Genomic DNA, 24,097 nt, shown 5'->3' with positions numbered 1-24,097 from the left:
GCAACATACTGATGCCTTTTCATTTGGTCAATTCTTATTCTTCTGTGTTCACTTTGTAGTTTTATAGTAATCTAATCCATTTCTTCAGATTATTGGGATTTGATTGACTTGTTGAGCTCTTGAACCTTTGATAGAATGAGTTTTATGTAAGGCAACGGCCCCTTGATTCAAATGGTTCATCTAAACATGCTTCCATTGAGATTTTACGCATGATCCTGCTCATACTATCATAGTAGTTTGAGTCCGAACTGATTTTATTTTTTAAATCATACTTTATTATTCTCTGAACTTTTGTGTTTTTTGTCTTTCTTTGACATGTCCCCATTTTTTAAAATGTCCCAAATTATTATTCCTGTTGCTTTGGCTATTTTAAGCATTTGTTGAATTTTTTTCTGAAAATTAGTGAGTGCAAATATGAATTAACTCTATTATAATAATATAAATGAAGGGGGTGAATAAATTCCTGCACTTCTCTTGTACCAGAAAACTGTTATTGTATGTTGCTACCCAAATCAAACTCGAAATCTTTCTCCTTCAAAAAAACATTTGATATTAGGCCTATTCATAAGTAAAGTAGCAGTGCTATTGCATAACACTTGATTCTTATGTGTTTGAACTGAAGTTGTCCTTGGTCATTTATGATAAGCATTCTAGGGTGACTCTGCTATCCGATTTAGTTGGATGAGTGCAATTTAGCTTTCACTTGCCGAGTGTAGTTGCGTGTCAGTAATGTTTTTGCACATGTCAATGTGGTTATTTTGAACGGGATTAAGTCTTAAAACAGGCATTCAATGTTTTTGAAAGGGTTGTGGGCAGCAGTTTTGCTTCTCCATTGATGCCAAGAATGGCTAATGACTGATTTGAATGTAATTTCACACCAGCAAGCCAATCAGTCTACAGTGATTATGGTTTCAACAAAACGATCTAATGGCTTTCCCTAATCAAATGCATCCTGTAAAAAATGAGTGCCTTCTATCGAGTCTTTAATTGTCTTCTATTAAGCTAAATGATGTTCTACAAGTTTGTACAAAGCATTAATTGCGATGGAATTTCATAAAGTCTGGCAATAAGTAATGATTGGGTATTTATTATTGTAAAAAAAATGCTAATTCTACTCATCCAGGATCAACTGAAGGTGACCATTTTATCGGCCACCAAAGGATGACAATGCAAAAACTATATATATAGAAAAATTGGTGGTAAATGACATTGAAATTTTAAAATCATGTGCAATATGAATCATATCATGCTTCTTATATTTCCCACTGTTTTTAATTAGGATTACGAGTACATATGCAGGTTGGAAAGCCTAAACCGTAATAATTTCCCCCACTATTCAGTGGCATTTTCTTAGATTCTGCAGATTAACCGTTTTGTTTAATGAAAGAAAAGATCCTTTCACATTTCACTTAATACTTAAATTGGGAGTCATTATTTACCAAAAGATGAATCTTCCCTTATATACAGACATGTTCTCCCCTCAGTAAAATGATTATGCTTTTACACCTTATGGTTTCATGGTATATTAAAATAAACATGATGTTTAGCGTTCTCTGTTTCTTCTGAATTTTGGCAGCTAGACTCTTTTTTTGTGTTGATCAGGTTTTTGATGGTCGTTTGTAATATAGGAAAAATCCACTTAGGGATCAAGGCATGCTCTCTGTGTTTGATTCATTATTTGCTCTGTTTGATATTTGTATAAAGGTTTTCAATTTCATTGATTTTTTAAGGACTAATTAGATGGTCAATTATGAACATAGTCAAAGTAATGTTTTGTAAATGCTAAGTTACATTTAATAGAACTGTCATGTGGATCTTTTCAATTGTGTAAAAATGCAATGGAATGCATAGACTTTTTCTGTATTTTTTTAAATAAACCATTTTATGAGTGTACCAAGATGAAGCATTTCTTAAAGGCAAATGAGCAGACACCGTTAAACACTGTCGTAAACCATAAACTTGATTACGGTTATTCACAATCATTTTCATCTCTTTAAGACAGACCTGGCACCAAATGTTCTGTTGCTAAATCCAAAGTTACGTAGCCTAATATAAAGGCTTGATTGGCCATACCTGCAGCTGTATGTATTATAAAATACATTAAAAAGCTTACCTATGCGATTATGGAAGTGTCTACATTTCAGTACATTCATCTCTTATTATCTTGTCTTTAGTTGCACAATTATTATCATTTTATATACATTTTAGTTGCAAGATCGTTGCAACAGTTCAATGTTCTTGCATTACACCTTCATACAGAATCTGTATAAATGTCCATCTGTTGTGCGAGGTCAGTGGTTGGTCTACTATCACTCAAAAAACCACAGTGCTTGTCTCTCTGTGGCTGAAAGAAATCAGTGCGCAGTACAGTCTTGCGAGGCCGTTCTCCTTTCCTTTCACCTTCGACATGAACTAGACCCATGTTTCTGGTTTATTTCGTGGGCCCTTTGGCTTTCCAAAACGAGATCCAAAAGCTGTGGAGTAAGAAAGGAGACATTAACTCTTCACAATGTCGTGCATTGGCATAGTAGTACCAGGTATCAATCAACATGAACTGAGGAAATTTAAAATGGAGTAGCTCCATCTGGTGTCAACTCTCAGAACACCAGTTTGAAAACATTTTGGTCTTTTAAAAAGTGGATTTTAAAGAGGGGGATAGCTTACAAAATAAGAATCCTACAGCAGCACCATAGGGGGGTGGAGCAGACTGAGGCGGGGCTGGAGGCGGGGCTGAAGGTGGGATTGGGGGTGGGGTTGAAGGTGGAGCTGGGGGCGGGATCGGAGGCGGGGCTGTTTTTGCTGAAATGTTCAAACCACACACACACATGAAGCAGCTTGTCATTTGATTTAAATGCTTATTTTAATTGTATAGAATTAGTTGTATCAACAAGGAAAAGAAGTGGTTATTATACATACGTCTCGGTCTTCCTTTCAAAAACCTAATACTCTGTAAGAAAATAAATTTGTATTTACATTTATAGAATCTGCTTTTATCCAATGCAAGTAGGCTACTATTCACACATAAGAGGCCATTCACACAGAACACGTTTCTGCGCTGAAAAACGCAAGAGGCATGGAAGTAGAATTAAAAAAATTTGCAATCAATTTTGAGCTCTGTGGACAAATAAATGTGAGACACAAGCGCAGTGTTAAAACCAGTAGCGTAGCCACAAAGGGGAATTTCACATTGTCAATTTTGAGCGCTGCATTTTTAGAATGGCTGCTGACGCAAAGGACACAAGACGTGAGGACAATGATCAAACGTGTCTGTCTAGTACATTTTTACAAAATAAATCTATGGAAAAGTTGAGCAATGGAATACAAAAACAATCTGTGTGAACGGCCCCTTTAAAGTGTATTCAAGTTAGGCTATACATTTTTCAGTATGTGGGTTCAATGGGAAACAGGGAGTGCAAAATCAATAAACTGGATTTGACATGTTTATCACTTTACATGTACCAAATACAGAGACTTTAGAAGTATAACCTTGGTCCTGGCCTTGCTGACCAGTGAAGTTTTCTCCCCCCCTCTGTTTGTCCGGTTGTCTGTTGGTCCCGTTGCTGCTGGCTGAATGCTGGGTGCCGTCTGGTGCTCTACTGTATTGGCCACAGGGCAAGCTAAACTTAGGTTGTGTAGTCTTACTTATGCAGTTTTTATATATCAATCACTGTCAATGGATTTATGCTGTCACTCACCTTTGCCTCCAGTTGCCATGGTTACAGAGACTGGAGGAGTCAGCGGAGCCACAGATAGAGGCTCTGTAAAATTAAACACAGCTGTGCACACATGGATCTAATAATAGTGCGCCATCTTTATCTCTGTCGCACAGTGAAAAGCACTACACTGCAGAGCACTTGAGAGGGTACATTTGCTTGCACTTGTTATGCTGTAATGACACTATTGACAGGTGTGGGAGGGCACAATGGAAAAACCAACCTACCTTGTTTTGAACTTTTTGCTCTTACGCTCTGTTAGAAAATGACACATTTGGTAAGAGTGAGTCAAGCATTAATCATATGAAAGGAAAGTCATAGCACAGCACCTCTGTACAGCATGAAAATTAGAGTGTTGTGGGTCAGCTATATGCTATGTACTTCTAAATGTATTGTAGTATAACATGTAGGGAGAGCATAAAGCTAACCTTGCTTCGGCTCCAAGAACTTTCCAGGAACGACCTGGGTTGGGAGCTGCCCGACCATTCAGATGATGTGCCCACTCTCAGTCTCTGCTGCTCGGGCTCAGCGGGCAGACAGAGGGCGTTGTCGTCAGACACTTTAACGGAAAAATATCTTTAACAAACGTAGATGCACAGTTTTTCTGTATACTGTGTGCTGTATACTGCACCTTTCTCCGTGTGAAAAATGAAAGATTCTGGAGTTCTTTCAGGAAGTGGTGGAGTGACAGTTTCTTTATGAAACAAAATAGCAAAACGTAGCCTACTGTGAGTTTGTGCACGTTAATATCAGAATACTTTTTTTTTTTTTAAATGTTGGAGATTGTATAGGCTATTGAACAATTACATTTGTGTTTTTAGTTAGATGGATATGTGATACAGTACCTGTCCCTGGAACTGGTCTGAATGTCTCAGATGTCTGCTCATGTGGTGTTAGGGTGTCTAGTACAGATTCTATGGTCTCTGGAAAAAATGGAAGTAAATAGCCTATATTTAAAAATAATTAACTTATAGCACTGACAGAACTTACTTAAGGCAAAACACTGAACAGGGTAAAAAATTACTGATAGCACCATACTTCCCCAGTTAATTGATTACATTAAGAATTGCAAAAAAAAATTGTGTGACAAGTTCTCTGACATTTTAGATTTAAATATGCAAATGAGTCAGGATCCAATTAGATATGCACTAATTTGCATACATTTCCAGAACAGAAGTCTGAACACTGATTAAGTCAGGTTCACATTTTTTTTTTTCTTTTTTCATTTTGTTGACATATTAGAGTTATAGATGGGGATTTTGGATTTCTCTTTTTATCACTCCGTAAATCTGAAAATAATGGCAAAACGAATCCACTCAGAAGAATTATGTCTATCAAAAGACTCGTTCAGATTCGTTTACTGGTTCTTTTGGTGACTCTTTCTGTAAGTTACATCATTACCAGTAGGTGGCGACTAGTGAGTGTCTTTTTAAGTCGTTCCTTCAAAAGATTCGTTCAAAAGTTCAGAACACCATAACAACATAATACAGGAATCAAACAAGCTGATAACTGATCAGAGCGACGCACGTCTTTGAAACAAAAAGTAAGTAGGCTAAGCGAACACAAGAACAACATTATTCATGAGATATGTGACGGCAAAGTTTATTTAACGAACACTTTCACCTCAGCTACAGTAGCATTCACCTCAGATTTCTTGAAGATAAACAAAAATAGACTTTTTATTAAGTGGAAATATCTTATAGGCTACGTGACATTGTACATAATAACGTGAATAATGTTTGTTTTTTAATGTTGTAGGCCTCTACGAGGCTTACCATCTCCCTTAGCCTATTAGTTTATGACAATTGAATAAACCGACTCTTGTCTGAAGTATTTTATTTGTTTTGTTGTACTGATTTTATAGATTCATTTTAAAATTGCGTTTATTTATGCCATGTTTTCGCTTGTCATCACTTAATGATGTTGTCAGCTTATAACACACCAGTATATATCTGACTTTATTTAGAGCAAATTCAAAGCTCACTTATGTCCTTGTTCACTGTAAGTGAGTCTTACCCTGTGGATGTCTGTACAGTAGGGGAGGAGGACTGTGACTTGTGATAACAATAGGACTGAGTGGAATAGATGATGCTGCTGAAAAAAAGGAAGTTGTCAAGTCAGTAAGTTAGTAGCTAAAATAAACGTATTGCTGGGTTGCTTAGAGGTCCTATAAATAAAATTACTGACTTACCAGGAAGTGACATTCTAAGTTTTAGGCTCTGAAATAAAGAAAACAAGCCTGTTATGTCTCATTTATATTGTTCTTATTTATTACGCTCAGCCAAATATATCCAAAAAGTGCACGAGGTTGTTGGTTGATTAGTCTATACATCTACTGCCCTGCATCAGCTCACCTTGCTCCTTGACCAGGATCGTCTCATGTCTGTCTGAGCTTCAGATGCTTGTCCAGACCATTCTAAAGATTTCCCAACTCTCATTACAACATCTTGTTTTTCCTGTGTCACATTTTGGACCAAATCTGTTGAAAATAAGATGCAAATTAGATAAGGTACAAACAAAGTGACCGGATGAAATTTGATGTTGATTCATCATCAATGCCTGTGATTGTCATACCTTTATCTATAGCCAATTCAAAAGACTCTGGAGTTCTCTCAGGCAGTGGGGGTACCGGTGAGGGCGGGCTGTCTTTTTTAGAGGAAACGGAAAAATGTACAGGTGCTGTAAGACCACCACTTATATTTGCATCTATAGACATACATTTTCAAGTCTGCATAATGCTCACCTTTGTTGACACTCTCAGAGCCTGAGCTGGTTGGGATCACCAATGCCAACAGCTCACTGGTTTCACTGATATCTGGAAACAAGACCAGTGATGTATGTTTTTTTTTCTTTTTTTTTTTTTTTTTTTTTAAAGGCACTGTACATTTGTATATGCTGTGGCTTGAAATGTCAGTAGGCCTTCATGACCTCCCTTATAAATTTAATCCGTCGACTCCTAAAATTCTGGAATCGTAGGCCTACATTGATAGAGATTAGTATGAAGGTATTTTGTTTGCTTTGTTGTACTGATTTTAAAGATTCATTTTAAAATTGTGTTTAATATGGCATGTTTTCGCTTGCTTAATGATGGTGTAGCCTATATATCTGGCTTTTTTAAAGAGCAAATTCAAAGTTCACATGTTCACTATAAGTGAGTCTTACCCTGTGGATGTTTGCACAGTGGGGGAGGACTGTGACTTGTTATCGCAACAGGACTAAGTGGAATAGATGATGCTGTAGAAAAAAAGGAAGTTGTTAAGTCTGTAGCCAAAATAAATGGTTTGCTTAGAGGTCCTATATATAATTTATATGGAAAAGATAAAAAAAAAAAAAAAAAAGAAACAAACAAAAATGTGAAACGTTGCTTTGGCAATGGCAATTAACTGAAATAAATAAGTTGAAGGTGAAGAACTAAAATGACTGGTAACAGCCTGTATAATGCATTATAAAAAATATTCTTAATGCATTAATTGTGTCTTGTAATGCACCTTATAATGCATTATATGATCTCATGAATAATCAGAACCACCGTTATAATACATTATAATACTTGATTTTTACACCATTAGAAAGTACAAAGCGATACAACACGATAAACAATGTAATCTGCAAAAGTTTACATTTTAATTTTGTTTACAATAATTTTTTTAAAGATTTAATGTATTGCAACATACATTATAAATGTTTCTATTTCTTTATGCAAAAAAGCTTAAAGTAAAGTGTTAACAAATTACTTAAACTAAAACCGAAATAAATTAAAGCTAAAAAAAGACAAAAGCACATAAAATGACTAATGCTTAAACTAAAATTAAAATGAAAACTGAAAATATAAAAAATAAAAGTCAATTCAAAATATGCATAAATACTATAATGGTATATAAATAAAACTGAAATCACATTGGTGAGAAGTTTAGAAGTTATTAAGACATTATTAAGCTGGACTAACCGGTCATTTCATCTGCCAGTATGAAAGACTCCGGGGTTCTCTCTGGCAAAGGAGGAGGGGTGTCCTCATCAGATGAAGGTGTATTTGCACCTATATACAAATTGTAAAATGATCATAAGTGATCCATCATAAATAATTTTTGAGAGAATCAGTTGTTAAAAGTCATAGGTTTTCATACCTTTATCACTGCAGTCATGTTTTGGCAGTTCCAACACCTGGTTATTAAGCGTTAAACTAGGTATTGTGAAACAAGTGTTCTCCATCCACATTTCATGAACTATAGAGTTTATAACACTGGGATTTTCACTAGCCGGTGGAGACTCGGGATCAAAATAAGGATCTTCCACAGTGAAGCAGGGGGTGCTGGAGATAATAGGCTTGTAGTCTTTGCCAACGGGACTAACATCTTGGTTTTCTTCCCGTTCCAGATGCTTCATATTTGGCCTCAGCTCCTGTACTAGGCTGATGGGATGATAGCATGCAGCTTGGGTAAGATCAGTGTTGAGGCTGGTGGATGGCTCAGTTCTTTGATATCCACAGGTTGTAACGTCTGTTTGAGGAGTTGGTGCTACGAATGACCTCTGATATTTAATCTGGGCCTCACTCATTGTACTGAGCATGTCTGCAGGACTGACTTTGGTGGAGATGACCTCTTGACTGAATGGATGTAAATGTGGCTGTGGCCAAGAAGTGATTTTCTCTGGAATGTGATTGTGTTCATCCATTAGGATTTCCATCTCATTACTCCTATTATAACAGCAAAAGATTTAGTTATAATTGGAAATAACACAAAACAGTCACAGTGTGTCTTAGACATGAAACAATTCAAGATTATTTTATTACAATTAGGTTTCTTTCTATTTAACCCTTTAAGTCCTTTTTTCTGAGTGACATACACAGTAGTGAAAACTCCAAAACCATAGCAAGGAGAGTCAAAAGTTGGGCATCACTGATAGATAACGTTTACAATTTATACATTTACTGTTTCATTACATTTGGACATTTTCATGCTGAGAAACTGCTGATAAAAGACAAAAAGTGTGCTCAAGGGAAAATTTACATATCTTTCTAATTTGACATGCAATTACTCGGGAAGGAAATAAGGTATGAGGACAATTCTTTTTTCAAAGTAATCAAAAGTTATAGCATTTGGAACCAGGGTAGGCTTTTTTTTTTTTTTTTTTTTTTTTGCAGAGCGTCCAAAAAACATTTGAACCATTTGTCATTTTAATGTTATATCTTTAGATCTAAGTGAAAACAAAAATTTGCTCAAGTTTAGTCAAAGCCCAAAACAATTATGCTTGTTGTATTCTACTCTGTTAGACCTTTCAAATGACATATGACACATGACTATCTGAGCTGTATGATGTTTTTGACATATTACCGTACATAGTACAAATATTTCATGAATTATTTTTTATTTATCAACAAATAACTCAGCACTACTTAGTAGTTAATCAAATTGGCTACATGCATTGTAAAGTTCAGATTCTAAGCTTTCAAATAAATGCCACTTATTTTGTGTTGATCAAGGCAGTAGTTTTGAAAAATATGATTATACATTTTTTTGTAGCTAGGTGGTGCCCAACGGTGGTACTCAGCACTCATTAAAAGTTAGTTAGATGCATTAAAAAGCTGAGTTTCTAAGGGGGGGGGGGGGGGTTAGTAGGTCATCAATAGGTCATTAGCTAATTAATTTCTCCGGAAGGTGTTAAAGCTGTGGCTTTGTGGTACTATCAAAATTGTGGTACTATCTCTGTCTGTTTGACAAACGGCAGATGGGTGAATCTTTTTTTTTTTTTTTTTTATCTTTGGGGATGCTATTAGAGCAGAAATTACACACTTCAGCTTACACAAGTTCAGACAAAAATGAAAATTGTGTCATCATTTATTCACCCTCACCTATATGAAAAAAATGAGATATTTTGAAAATTGTGTCAGTGTTTTTTTTTTTTTTTTTTTTCATACTATGAGAGTCAATGGGGCCCAAAACAACATAGGACCCCACTGACTTTCATTGTATGGACAAAAACAATTGAAACTTTTTTGTTTTAAATATCTAAAAGTCATACGGATTTGGAATGGATCAGCATGAGGGAGAATAAAATCTTCATTTTTGGTTGAACTATTCCCTTAAAATCTGGATTAATACCATTGAAATGAGAGATTTCCTCAGACCTGTGCTCAGTTCGAAGCAGCGCTCTGAAGTCTGTCTCAGTCTCTGATTCGGAGTCGCTGAAATCTGAGAACTCACTCTCACTGCTTATGGCGCCGGGTAAGGTGGAAGCTGGGACCTGATTGATGATCAAATTAAATTGTTCATGACTCAGGCCAGCAAAATGCTCTGCCTATGATGTGTTAAGTGTCATAACTAGAAAACTAAATCAGTGGGAAATAAAATGACATGATATATGTAAATACAGAGTGAGTAATAATGGTGTCTTATCTGACCTCTCTGTTTGGTTCTTCCATTGCTGCTAGATATCTCTCAAACAGCAACTTGATGGTCCTGTATACTAGTTCATATTGTTCCTAAGAGAAAGAGAATTTATCATTAGGGAAAATTGAGGCGTTTTAGTTTTTATTGATGATGGCAAATTAAGGAGAAACCATTTTGGTTACCTTAGTCTGAACCACAGAGGGCCTCTGTGTACGCATGTCCTTTACCAGTTCAAAGATACTGAAATTTTTTGGTATCATCTAAACAAGAGCAAATAAGATTAACATCTGACCTAAAGTATGAGGCAGAATCTTTTGTCTTCTTTATTTTTGTGCCAGTATAATGAATCCTTACCTGTCTCTTCAGTAGATTCCAGGTATAGTCGATGGCACACAATGCACCTGTTCTTCCACAGCCTGCACTGCAAATCCCCAAACAGTCCCAAGAGAATGAGTCACAATGAAAACACAATGATCTTTTCTTACATTCTTACTCTTATGTGATGTTTAAAGGTTACATTTTTCTACATAAAACTGCTGTGGAGTCATAAAATGATTTCATTTTAACAAGTCAATTCACTGCTCAGAATATTCTGTGTGGAAAAACAAGTTAATCATTAAAAACATAATTTAATAACACTGATTTAAATTTTTAGCAAATCTCAAAATTAATATCAATTTTTCATACTAGACATAACTATACTAGTGTTTTCTCTGGATATTATTGACCTCAGACTGAAAGATTGGTTGAGATTTGGAATGTCTAAATAAAACTATATCTTCATCTTTTTCAGTCTTAATGGTTAAGGTAACTTATAAAGAATACCTTAAAGAATTAATTTCTCTTCTGTTGGTTATGTAATGTCTTTCAGCATAGCATTAATTGTCATTATAACTCTTGCTTGTTGGGGCATTTGCTTGTTGTTGGTCAACCACCTACATATTTCCTGTGTAAAAAATGGTGGTGGGCATTTTCCATGGTTACAGATACAAACAAATCGTGCGTTCGTGGCCACTAAAACTTTACATCATGGCCACAACATAAGCGCAGTTTTTATCTGAATAGCTCCCAGCTGCAATCATTAGTCATAAATGAATCACATTGGCCCATATCACATACAGGCATTTACCTGCAGTGAATGCAGATGGGAATCTCATCATGATCCTGGTAAATGCGCATGTCCTGCAGCAGCTCCAGGATGGCAGGAATGGAGTCAGGTACTCCGTGATCCGGCCAGTTCACATAGTGCAGCTGTTTCAGTGTCCGGGACTCCTTGAATAACCGGTGTGATATAAAAATTATTCTTTTTTTCTGCCAACCTGGTTTGCATGTCATTAAACCACCACATTTTGGTGGTTTTCTTTCATCACTACAAAACATCTTCGGAAATGTCAGCACCTGTCTATGTTTTGTTCCACTGTCTCCACTACAGTTGCTGCACTTGACTATTAAAACTGAGCGCTTTTGTACTCTTGCGCAGTGACATTTCTACTAGAAAAAATACCACATCAGTGTTTGACCTATACTTTTATATTTCGACGAACTTGACTCAAGTGTGAACACATCAAGCGAACAGTTTATAAAGTACTTATTTAGCTCATATTTTGGCAAACATCTAGTCCGGACATTGAAGAAAAATGATTAAGAATGCAATACAGAAGATAAAAAATAAAATAAAAAGCCATTTTTTTGTGCTTACACTCAAATATGTTTTTGACTACTTTAATTGAATAAAATTAATTATTATATGTATCTGTATAAGAGCTGAATGACAAAAAATAAAATAAGACCAAAGAAGTGTTACTTACTTGTTTACATGTCACCTTCAGCGTCCTTATCAAATATTCTCCCTTATTCTCATCAGACTCCTGGACAAAAGCAAACATGTACGTGAATGGAATGCTCGCTGGATCATTAATGTGCTGGTAATATTTCGAATAATGTTGTTCAATAATGAATAACTATTTTCCAATCTACAATCCTACATTTGACTTATTTTTTTTTTGAGGGATGCATCAATATTAAAATTCTGGTTGACACGATAAGCTAATAACTACTTTCATGCTATGGTCGATTACAATTCTGTACTATTTTGTCTAAATAAATGAAAAAAATAAAAAAAATAAAGACATGTTTTATTTAGGCAGCACAGATTACATTTACAAGTTTTATTAAATGATTACTGTTTTCAAAGATAAACTTTACACTGAAAGGAAAAATGGAAAGGGTACTAGTAAATTTTCTTCCTGGACATTATCCGTTAAGATATTTTCTATTTTTATGGACTTTTTTTTACATGTTGAGCTCTCTCTTTTTTTCTTTTTTCTTTTTTTTTTTGCATCCTTCTTAGCAGTTCGAGATGTCCCGATGTACTGTTTTAGATTCAGGGTTGCTTCATGAATACTGAGAATCAAGCTTGAACAGGCATGTGTTTGAGTGCATATAAAACACAAGGACAGGAAGTGTGGTGTGAGTGAAGGAAGAAGTGTCTCTTACATAGTGTATGGTAAATGGCTCACACATAAACACATCCTCCTTTGACTCCGGCCAGTAACGCTCACATTTTTTCTGAAATAAAGAGGAAATGCAGCATTCAGTCTCAACTGCTCCCTTCAGATCCATCTGTATATGCTATGAGAATAGCACTGTAATAATTTCAAAAGTTGTGAAAGGGTGGGAGCTCAAGAGAAAAAAAAAAAAAAAAGTAGAAGAAATGTCATGCTTGATGCATTGCTTCACTTTTCTGATGTAAGAAGGATGTGGCAAAAATGTTTACTTTAAGACACAGTGACTGACAACATTTCCTCTAATACACTGTCGGTTACAACTTACCCTTCCCATTTCAAACTCTCGACAAGCCATTACAACAACCTACAGAGAGAGAGAGAGAGAGAGAGAGAGTCATTATGGAGGTATTTCCGCATGTGAATGATTCTCCAGAGATCGAACAGGTTGAACCTGTTTTTTTAAAGGAAGTGGAATGTGTGTGAAATGGGCATACCTGCACATTGTATTCCCACAGCATCCTCCAGAAGTCAAGCACAGTGTTTGGCAGCGGGCCTTGTGTGGCAATATACGCCCTAGAGCCCAACACCCCCTGAGATAAAAAGACAACAAATCGCAGCTGTTACTGATATTTTCATTACATTTTCTGTTTAATCTGCGTATGTGTAATGTGTATGTGTATAAGCATGATATCTTTCTTGCATATAACCATCTTACCTTAATGAAACTTGCATTAATGTAGTCCGTGTCATGTTTGGATTTAATGAGGGAGAGCTTTACTCTGCTGTGATCAACTGTGAGAAAATACATTCGTCAGCATCGTTAGCATCATAGTCTCGTTACTGTAATCATCACAATCATCATCTCATGTGTTTTAATAGTGTTTTAACACAGCACAAATATTGTGCTAATCTCTCACACGTTTGTGTCATTTGCATTTTATACTACATCAGCTTTTCTAATGTAACAACCGAGAACGACAAAACATCACTTATTATACAGTATATTTTGGTATGGTATAATTACAATACAGTATTCATGTTCATGTATCGCTCACTGTGTTTGTCTGTCTACATTTCTATGCTGTCTGCATGACGTCATGTGTTCTTTGTTGTGGATTTAATGGTCTGCACTATTTGATATAACCGCTATATGCAACTGCATTGGCTCTTGTTCTGGACTGGGCAAATGTCCATTGTCCATACAATTGATTAAATGACTGTATGATTTATTGTGCATCCTTGAGCTCAGGAAAGGCACTATATAAATTGAACATATTATTATTATTAAATTCGAGAAAATATGGTACTGTACAGCAATATAGTATACTGGAATGTCCTTTAGTATAGTCAGATGTCAAATGTGATACTCACAGGGAACAATGTCCTTGTATCTGTTCTTCTTCACGTTATCTTGTTTGTCCGCAGCTGTGGAGGGGTATGTCTTCTCTGCTCGATATTTTGTAGACTGCCTCTTCAGTTTCTGTTTTGACCAGATTAAATAAAGATTCAGTTGTTCAACCCACAAGTTCAGGGCTGAGTTAATATTGATATTAAACACTTTGGAAGAAACTTCTAACAGGGTTAACCCTGAATCCATTTTTGAGTTTTTATCTAAAGGAAATTTTAAAAACCTTATAGTTTTTTTTAATTGCTTTTTTGTAGTTATTTTTTAGCTTGGCATGAAAATAGCCAAGGAATTAAGCTGGCATGGCATTAAAAGACTAACCAACCAATGCAAATATGCATATTATTTTAGAAGACAAAGCGAATTAAGAAAAGCTGTTTTTGACATCTCAGCTGCAGTGATCTAAGACTAACAGAATGCAGTTTATAGCCCTGTGGTTAAGATCTGTAAAAACTAGATAAGTGTGGCTGTGTATATGTGAGTGAGTGTGGCTGTCAAAACATGCATGTGGGATGTACCATCGCTCTCCTTTGTGTGTCTCTGAGCACAAGCACCTTGATAAAAGACCAAGAGACTTTCCGACCACAGCCAAGCTTACGAGAAGCCTTAAAGGGATAGTTCACCCAAAAATTAAAATTAGATTTACTCACCCTCAAGTCTTCTGTCTCAAGTCAAGTCAAATGACATTCTTCTTTCTGACGAATACAATCAGAGTCAAGCGATGAGTTTGTGTAAGAAAAATATTCATATTTAACACGTTACAAAGTTAAATTTTAGCTTCCGGCCAAACACAGTCTATTTACACCTAAAGCGCAACTTGCGCAACTTGTGGCATCAGAAGTAGCGTAGTGCGTCTTGGTGTAGCGTAAATATCAGTCGCATTACTCGCATAAGTTGCGCTTTACACTTAAGTGAAATCCGTATGTTCGTTTGGCTGGAAGCTAGTTATTTTACTTTATAAAGTTTTAAATATGAATATTTTTCTTACACAAATGCATCGCTTTGCTTCAAAAGGCCTTTATTAACCCCCCGGAGCAGTGTGGAGCACTTTTATGATGGATAGATGCACTTTTATGACTTCAAAACAGAAACAACCATTCACTGCCATTATAAAGCTTGGAAGAGCCAGGACATTTTTTAATATAACTCTGATTGTATTCGTCTGAAAGAAGAATGTCATATGTACCTATATGACTTGAGGGTGAGTAAATCATGGGCTAATTTTTATTTTTGGTTGTACTATCCCTTTAAGAGCCCAACAAACAGTGAGCAAATATAGCAAGCTGAGTAATTAGAATGGGATCTCTGAGCTGAAACAGTCAGGACGGCATGCAAGGGGCCAGCCATCACGCTGTGGGAAACCCTCAAGTTTTGGACAGTGAGACTGGACTCTTATCTGGCATTTCTCTACATTTATGTCCCTTGTGTCGGCATACATTGCGGTCCAGCAGTGAGGACCAGACAGTAGTTCTGCTCTCAGTGTGATGGGAACTTAGGTTTCCATGCTCTGCCAAATAGACAGTTTCTCTTCCTGTAAACGTTCCTTTAGTGAGCGATTCAAATCACTTATTCTGGCAGAAGTCTTGTTTGGCAAGAGATAATAAAACAGCACGTTTAAAAGAGCATTTTATAATCTGAGTAATTATTCACACTTCATGTGAATGAGAAAACTGGCAGCAGACTGGTTTGACATTGGGTGTTGAACACTTTGCAGCAGCTGAGGACTATAACAGACACTGTGTAGCGTTCAGGCTGGACCACAGAGCATGTTTTGTTCTGCATATCAGGATGAAGCCATGGTGGCAAGGGCATGCCTAAATAAGTTTGGTACTTCAGAGTTTGGCGCATTATGGCAAGTACGTAATGGGTGCAATCTTAGTTACGAGAGTAACATGTACCTGGGTGATAAACGTTTAAGCCTTAAAAATGGCGTGATATTACTTTTCAATTTTCTGTAATGGTAATTGTTATTGTTTGACAATACAGTGTAACCATTTACAGCTGAGATTTTCAAATATTTTGATGACAATGACCCCAAAGTACGATATACGCTAGATATTTTCATATACAAAGAGCCATTACTTTGTGAGAATAATGCACATTATATAGAATAATGTGAATAATGTTCCCCCAAATAAATAATTTGTTCCCTTGTTTTAGTTAAATTGGTCAAATCGAGGGAATGAATCTTGTGCACACAATTTTGTAAATTGACTGAGAGAACGAATTATATTGTGCTAAATTTACTAAAATGAGAGAAATCCATTCTTATTTAATGGCCATGATATACATATTTTTTCCGTACTTTTGTACCGAAGCCAAATCAAATTAATTAAAACATTATCTAGTAATTTAGATAATCTAATAATATATATATATATATGACTTTTTTTTAAATATATATTTTGTATGTATATTATTGAAAAAAATTGGTGTGCCCTAGCGTACCCCCTAGCAACAGGCACATACCCCCCTCTGGAAGTCCCCAGTTTGGAAACCTCTGATTTAGAGGACATTCTGCCAAAGATGAATTGACCACAAAACTTTTTCCTCAAAATGCTACTTTGTAGACTCTGAGAGCCACACATTTGACATTAGCTCAACTCTAGTTTCTCTAGCGGAACTGCATGGTGATATAGCAACACCAAGGTCATGAGACTGATGCCCAGTCAACACTGATAAGACAAGATAAGATACATTTTTGGCATTACATTATTTTTTAGTTTGGTTTAGCTCAACAAAGAAAGTGCTTATTTCTATTTAATATAATGTACTAGTATCAGCATATAAGAGTTTTATTTGAAAACCACAGTCCATCCCTCACTGCCTAACATCCTGTTTCACTCTAAGCAAATGAATGCGCTGTAAGATGCTTTTGAATAAAAGTGTCTTCCAGATCTTTAGAGAACAAACTCATTTTTGCATTTTCCGTTTTTGCATGGGTTTAAGTCGAAGTGACACAGCTCAGGATGGGTCATCATGGGTAACTCCCGCTCAGTCACCAATGCAATGACTGTTCACATGGAATATCTAACAGTTGACGTTCGAGGGGGAAAGCAAATAAAGTTTCATTTGGGGGAATAAAATCTAAGCAGTAGTGAGACTAAGTACTACTTGGGGCTCCCTGTTGTAGACAGTCAGCCATAGATTCAATCATCATTTAGTTAACATCACGACAGATGAAAACTTCTGTTATGAAAGCTTAAATTGAGAGGCACTTTATTTAGAAGAGGAAGTCCACGCTTAGCCATCAGCACAGTGGCCAGATACATTTTATTTTTAGCTTGCTTTTGGCACATGCATATAATGTAAAAAAGCAGAAACATTGGCACCTTTTTCAACCTATCCACAGTGTCACAAGATTTGAATCTGACCGTCAGAGAGCATATTTTCACCCTGCGGTGACATTTGTAAACGTAAGACCTAGTTAATAACTTACCAAAAACTCTCCGGCAAAGCCGTTCTCTGCCCCTTCTTGTTCTGCTTCCTTGCTGCTGATTTGGGCCAGTATGTCCCTCAGAATGCAGGATTGGGCGTCCATGGCATGATGTGTGTCACAGCGGCTTCCTCCGTCATGTCAGAGTTAGGGGAGATCGGTGGGCTTCTGAAAGGTGTCCATCTTTGGCTTTCTCTCTACGTGTGTTTCTTGTAGGTCTACAGTTGAGTTGAGGAACTGTGCGATGTGTCGTCACGGAAGCAGTGGCAGCAACAGTTCACTAGATCTGTGGTCAGCTCGAAGTATCACTGTGACCCTCTCCGCCCCTTCATATCTTCCTTCAGATTATCTCACTCTTTTTGTTGCATACCTTGTGTTTATTCTCTGTCTGCGGCCTTCTCTCTCTCTCTTTGTGTCTTTCTGCCCAACACTTTGTAGCACAAGGTTTAGAGCCAATACCCCACACAGGAAGCTTTTGTGGGTGGGTGTTCGCTTGCATGTGAAAAGAAAAATAGTGAAAGAGTCAAAGTCATTTGCTTCATTGCTGGAAGTGGCCAAGCCTGTTTGATGACATTCAAAACAGTTGAACTAGAATCTAGAGAATGTGTAAATGTAGTCAGACCAGAGAAAGATACTTGTGTGGCTCTTGGAATAAATGTATTCAGGCAGTTGACCTGACATGTCAAGCAGTGACAGCAGTGTCTTACTGCAGTTTGAATGGTGTCTAAAATTAAAAAAGTTATATTTTCTAATTCTTGTATTAATTCTAATTCAAGCATTTTTTTCCATAAAAAAAATACAGTAGTCAACATTTGAAGTGAATCAAACATCAAGTTAATCAAATAACAAGAACGGGTATTGTTAAAAATTCATGTATAACTTTGATGAAAGGTTTTGATCCACTTCAAATGTTGACTACTGTATGTATATATATATATATATATATATATATATATATGTGTGTGTGTGTGTGTGTGTGTGTGTGTGTGTGTGTGTGTGTGTGTGTGTGTGTGTGTGTGTGTGTATTGTTTATACTGTTTTTAGCACAGTCTCTTTTTACTGATTTTTTAATACATATTTGAAGCAATAGTTTTCAAATGTATCTGCCTAGTATATATATATATATTTTATTTTATTTTTTAAAATTGCATGTTTAATTTAATATGTTACTTGCCATTACACACAAGTCTTCCATCTAGTGGCTGTTTGGTGGAAGTGCAGTCTCTGACCTTTTCCTGTTCTGTCCTAGCCTGGCAAGCCAGACCTACATCAAGATGTTAGGTCTGGCAACTCACCATAGACACGGCTCAATCCGAGGGGCGGGATAAACGGCTGTCTTTCAAATTCACTCTGCACGCAATAGGACAGCGCTTCAACCAACCAGAGCGTTTTCCCAACAGCGGAGCTAACGGTAGTTGATAGATTCAACTTTTGAATCTGGCCGGCAAAACTACGAACATTTTAAAAATGACTTAAGTGCCGTTCTTTGCTCTTTTCTCAAAGAAAAACTTAACTCCAAGTCCTCCAGAGTCGCGGCCAAAGCCTATTCGAAAGACTGTTCGCCAGCAGCAGCCATTCTTTGTTTTCAAGTAGCAGGGAACCGTCGCAACTCTGTCGTCATTATGTTAAGCCCGCCCCGCCTACTCTATACACGATGTGATTGGCCTGACCCAATTTAGGTTTTTACAGCTCTGAAAGACAACGGAGATTCAGACTACCCTGGCTGCAAATTAAATTTTGCTGACGCTAGGGTGTGTCTAGATTTCTAGGCTAGTTCTGTCCTGATTCACTGACAAATGTTCTATTACAGGTATAGTACTTTCTATACACAATCTTGCCTGTAGATTGTCTGTATTTTAATTCTTATTGTTGTGACGTTTTTGCATGAAAAAGTGCACTTTCATCTTTTCTGTCAGCATACTGAAAGACCCCCACAAAGCCATTTGAAAACCACAGTTCGTCCATCACTGCCTTACATCCTGTTTCATTCTAAACAACTTGCTGCAAGGTACACCAACACAACATAATACTCACACCTCCATTAACACTATGAAGGGCTTGTTCATACTGCTTGTAGCACAGAGTAAGTCTCTTTTTACTGATTTTTTTAATACATATATTTGATGCAGTAGTTTTTATATTTATCTGCCTAGTATTTGTTTAGTAAATTAAACCTAGTAAATTTTGTAAACCGAATAGTTTTGTAAGGAGACCAGGGACGACTGTAACGGGTTGAGTTTTACCGTCAGTTAAGAAAATAAAATGAAATACTGTATCTTCCGTACATAACCACCAAAAAAGTGTATAGGACAATATTTTTTTATAGAAAAAAAATCAACATTTAATTTCTGCATTTAAACGGTTGATTTTTTTGATTTGCAGTCATGTTAATGCATGTTAAATGAGCTGAACTGGCATCGCCTGAATCTCCTCCTTTTGTTCTCTTGTGAATCAGATTCTCTTGTTTAATTTGATAACATGCATTTACTTTTAAATGTAGGGTAATTCAAAATGTTAATCTAAATATCGTATCTGAGCAGAGAGTGAGAGATATAACCACTAATCTCAGTGATTGTAACACAGCTTTGCCAATTAACTTCTAGTAAACGCACATAGGTTGAACAAAATGACTAACATGCACACAAAAACTGTTAAAAAAAATATTTTATATTAAAATGTTTCAAATAAAATTTGTTTTAAGAGTTTAAAAATAATTTCAAAATATGAGATACAATAACAGGTTGGTTTTCCATCTGTTGCTGATTGGATTTTGAGATGTAGATGTTGCACTCAAAAGTAGAGGCAGAAGAACGCAAGCTTTCAGGGGCGGGTTTTAAGCGGATTAAATGATTGGAGAAGTCCTGCATATTACACACAAGTCTTCCATCTAGTGACTGTTTGGCGAAAGTGCAGTCTCTGACCTTTTCCTGTTCTGTCCTGATTCAATGACAAATGTTGTATTACAGGTATAACACTTTCTATACACAACTTTTCAATCTTGCCTGTAGATTGTCTGTTTTTTAATTCTTATTGTTGTGAAGTTTTTGCATGGAAAAATGCACATTTACCTTTACTGTCAGCATACTGAAAGACCCCCACAAAGCCATTTGAAAACCACAGTTCGTCCATCACTGCCTTACATCCTGTTTCATTCTAAACAACTGACAAATGTTCTATTATAGGTATAGCACTTTCTATACACAACCACAGAGAAATCTATTGTTTTCACCAGAAGATCCGGTTATAACATTTTGAGGTCAAAGTATATATAAAAAAGAAAATAGATTGGGTGAATTTTCATATCGTGCTGATTTTAAATGCTCGAAACATAACAATAGATTTTCATGATCATCTTTATTTATGCTATGTTTAAAACTGTGACTTTTTCTCTAGTAAGCATGCAGTTACAGTGTGATAAAACAAAGATTCAAGCAACAATTGGAAGCACGATCACTATTACCTGCACCTACAGAACAACCCAGTTCCGATTTAACAAGAAGTACTGGTGTGCTGGAGACTCCAGAGCCTCGTGTGAGGTTCTGATGGACACAGATGGATTCACACAGGCTGCGTACAGAACACGGGCTCAAATCATTGACGGAGTTTCTAGAGGCTTGATTGTTAATGTAAGAGATCTAAAGTTGGACGACACTGGGATATATTGGGTGGCGATTGACAAAATTTATTCTGATATAATGACCAAGATCCAAGTTACAGTAACAAAAGGTAAGACTTTATTTTCATCATGTGAAGTATGCTAAATCAAAGTAAGATGTTCGGTGTATAGCACCTTTTTTTTTTGTGTAAATTAATACACATTTTAATCTTGATGTTTGGCACAAGCAGAAATAGAATATCAATTATGTCATGACAACTCTCGGAAGTGTTTGGCATGGTAATGGATTTGACAATGTTGATATGTTTGGTCTTAGCAGAATAGATCTGCTATGCTGCTGCTGTTATTGCTGCTGCCGTAGAGCAAGTACGGGACTTGCTACTGCCAAATTCACACACGACACACTGCTGTGAGCAAGTGCTGTAAGACAATATAGCATACATGAATTACCCGTAGCAGATATATACAGGTGGAGCTGGGGACGCTGCAACTGCTACAGCAAATGCTGACCACGTATTTGAAGGTTGAGCATGCAATGAGCTCATTGGCTACTGATAGAGTAGGAACCAATCAGCTGTGCCCTGTTGAGAATGATGTGATTGCAAGCAGATTGAGTTAAGGTCATATCAGCCTGCATCATCTAGAGTTCCATGATATAACTTTTGTATTTAATTTCAGAGGCTGTAATGAAACCACACTTTTGGCCACTCAGTTCTCTGGAAATGACATGCTGGGGACAACTAGTTGTGTTTCGCTGTAGGAGTGAGAGAGGAACGGATGTGCAGTACACTTGGTACAGAGTTGGAAAACCAAACAACATTGTCCTGCACAATTCCACTGATCTCCATCTCCATTGTTCAAACATCACTGAAGACAGCCAACTTTTCTGCTTGGCCTCTAATGAAGTCAGCAGCCAGAGCAGCGAATTTATTTCTCTGCAAATCCTTCAGCCTGCAGACAAGAACTGTGTTTATCTCATCTAAGGGTGAGTTCAACCTGTACATTGATTGTATATTACGTTTTTTATTACATTGGAATTACTCTCTGGAATTCTTGATTCTGATTGGCCAGTCGCATCATTCACTGGTCAGTTATTTTCGAATATTTGCCGTCATCTGTCAACGCCAACCCAATCTCACAGGATAATGTAGCCTAATTATTTTACGAGGTGGCAAATTCACATGAAAACGTATTATTTTTATTTTAAAACATAACCATCACTTGGTCATAAACAGATTGTACGAAAACATAGAAATGAGATTGTAATTCATAAGAATTAGACACCAATTCACCAAAACATAAAATAGTTACAAATGCCACTTTCGTCGACTGTATTAAAAATGACCTCAGAGTACCTATAATATTAATGTGGCTTCTGTATCAATATTAGGCCAAAATGTAATAATATTGTATTAATATTACATTATAATATTGTAATGATCGTCATTTTGATAGGCCAATTGTTTCGTACAATGCAATGGTGTAATCATTTTTTAACTTTAGTACATTAGTTTTACTTTACATGGATGGACATGATGTAGCATTTCTTATTTTATTTCCCGTAATGTTATATTTTTTGTGCTGTATTTACATGGTTTTAATATGTGTCTGACAAGAGGATGAACCTCGTTTTCTTGATTAGCTCTCTCTAGCTATGACTGCATTAGAAGCACAACATCACTCTCAACATCCATCCAAACTACAGAGGAATTACTGAGCTCTGCAACAGTCTCTCAACTCACATGGAGTCAGAATAAGACAATGTAAGTCAGACATGAACAGAAAGCTATGCATGAAAACTCATACTTTATTTCATCATTTAATTCCAAATATGACTGAGTATTAATAGTAAAAAATTTGAAAAATATAATCGTTTCAATGCAATTTCAACAAACGTTTGTACGTTAGAAGGCTGAAAACTCTTATGCTCTCGCTCTAGGTCTTGGTCTGGCTTACCTCTATGGTATGAGTGTCTTCGTTGGCTTCTCTTCTCAGCTATGATTACAATCTTATATGTAGTGCTCACATGCTTGAAATCAACATCCAGAAGGCTTATGGCTCAAGACAAACACATCTGACTGAGAACCATGGTCACATCTTCATTATACAGTGTGTTTTTATTCATGGTGTGTGCATGTACTGTTTGCATTCTTTTACTTCATGTTGACTTCATGTCAATTTACTGTACATGTCAGCACTGAATTCCTGAAATCTTGCCTGACCTTCCTGAAAGGAAAAGTCACACACAATGAACTGTTAAAAAATTGTTTTGTGACAATTTGCAAAGATGGATATTTCTCAATAGCATAGAGTTTTATATATATATGCAACTTTTTTTTTTAAATGAACTCCATTCTGTCCAACTCAAAATGGTTTCTGACTAATTAAATACATTTGTTCATTTAATGCAGAGATTACCAGACTTTTTTGTTAACGGAGCCCCTTTTATTGCAAATATTCACTTGAAGTCCATGCAGGTAAATAAAATGATTAGTGATTTATTTGGTCTAGTGAGTAGGCAGACAGGGCAACTAAAGATTGTTTAAAGAGCTACAGTCTGTTGGTCTTTCACATTTCACATTTAGTTGTATTCATCTTTGTTTGATTTTCAATATAGGGGCTTGATATAATTTGAGCTTTTCATTACTTACCTCTTAAAACTAGCGTTGCAATGAGATGACCAGCATATACCTCAAGACAGACACAAATATCAAAAAGATCAAAAATATGACCTCTGAACAATATTACAGTTTATTAACATGGATGGCAGCAACAGCTTATATTAGACCAGTAAAAGAAAAGAAAAACATTTTTTTAAATAGTAACCACATTCTTTTTTGTGCAATGCTGGCAGTTTACACATAATAATACTTTGATTCCTCCTATAATAAAAAAAACTTTGTGCAAGCTACTTTTTTTGTTCTTCTTTGTGTGTGTGTGTGTGTGTGTGTGTGTGTGTGTGTGTGTGTGTGTGTGTGTGTGTGTGTGTGTGTGTGTGTGTGTGTGTGTGTGTGTGTGTGTTTGTTATTGTTAA

At 36.3% G+C, this 24,097-nt stretch overlaps 2 protein-coding genes across 6 annotated transcripts; one reads left to right on the top strand and one right to left on the bottom strand.

The window, feature by feature from the left end:
* Window positions 1-1,072: 1,072 nt before the first annotated feature.
* Window positions 1,073-17,963, bottom strand: ptpn22 (protein tyrosine phosphatase non-receptor type 22). Of its 5 annotated transcripts, none has more exons than XM_081387498.1 (29): window positions 17,451-17,963; window positions 13,978-14,086; window positions 13,322-13,398; window positions 13,101-13,196; window positions 12,932-12,970; window positions 12,596-12,667; window positions 11,908-11,967; window positions 11,229-11,371; window positions 10,454-10,520; window positions 10,282-10,359; window positions 10,111-10,191; window positions 9,838-9,953; window positions 7,838-8,406; window positions 7,660-7,749; window positions 6,876-6,947; window positions 6,457-6,528; window positions 6,288-6,359; window positions 6,068-6,192; window positions 5,905-5,932; window positions 5,730-5,807; window positions 4,559-4,636; window positions 4,345-4,407; window positions 4,142-4,272; window positions 3,941-3,968; window positions 3,696-3,758; window positions 3,487-3,596; window positions 2,917-2,947; window positions 2,665-2,799; window positions 1,073-2,474 (listed from the first exon to the last, which is right to left on the bottom strand). In XM_081387498.1, exons 1-29 carry the CDS (start codon window positions 17,550-17,552, stop codon window positions 2,413-2,415), a joined length of 2,847 nt encoding a protein of 948 aa, XP_081243624.1. In that variant the 5' UTR covers window positions 17,553-17,963; the 3' UTR covers window positions 1,073-2,412. The 5 variants fall into 5 exon arrangements, with proteins under 5 accessions (XP_081243624.1, XP_081243622.1, XP_081243623.1 ...); XM_081387496.1 differs by having other exon boundaries at window positions 3,487-3,617; window positions 17,451-17,930; XM_081387497.1 differs by having other exon boundaries at window positions 3,487-3,617; window positions 5,730-5,804; window positions 17,451-17,901.
* A 1,508-nt stretch (window positions 17,964-19,471) lies between these two features.
* LOC308703732 (uncharacterized protein) lies at window positions 19,472-23,973 on the top strand. The gene is made up of 5 exons (XM_081387555.1): window positions 19,472-19,530; window positions 20,841-21,173; window positions 21,742-22,048; window positions 22,706-22,826; window positions 23,003-23,973. Exons 1-3 carry the CDS (start codon window positions 19,497-19,499, stop codon window positions 22,044-22,046), a joined length of 672 nt encoding a protein of 223 aa, XP_081243681.1. The 5' UTR covers window positions 19,472-19,496; the 3' UTR covers window positions 22,047-22,048; window positions 22,706-22,826; window positions 23,003-23,973.
* The last annotated feature ends 124 nt before the right edge of the window (window positions 23,974-24,097 follow it).

This window comes from Scardinius erythrophthalmus (genome assembly GCF_964197995.2).
Source record: "Scardinius erythrophthalmus genome assembly, chromosome: 15".
Taxonomy (NCBI): Eukaryota; Metazoa; Chordata; class Actinopteri; order Cypriniformes; family Leuciscidae; genus Scardinius; species Scardinius erythrophthalmus.
Note: the sequence above shows the minus strand (reverse complement) of the source record. Positions and strands in the feature narration are given on the sequence as shown.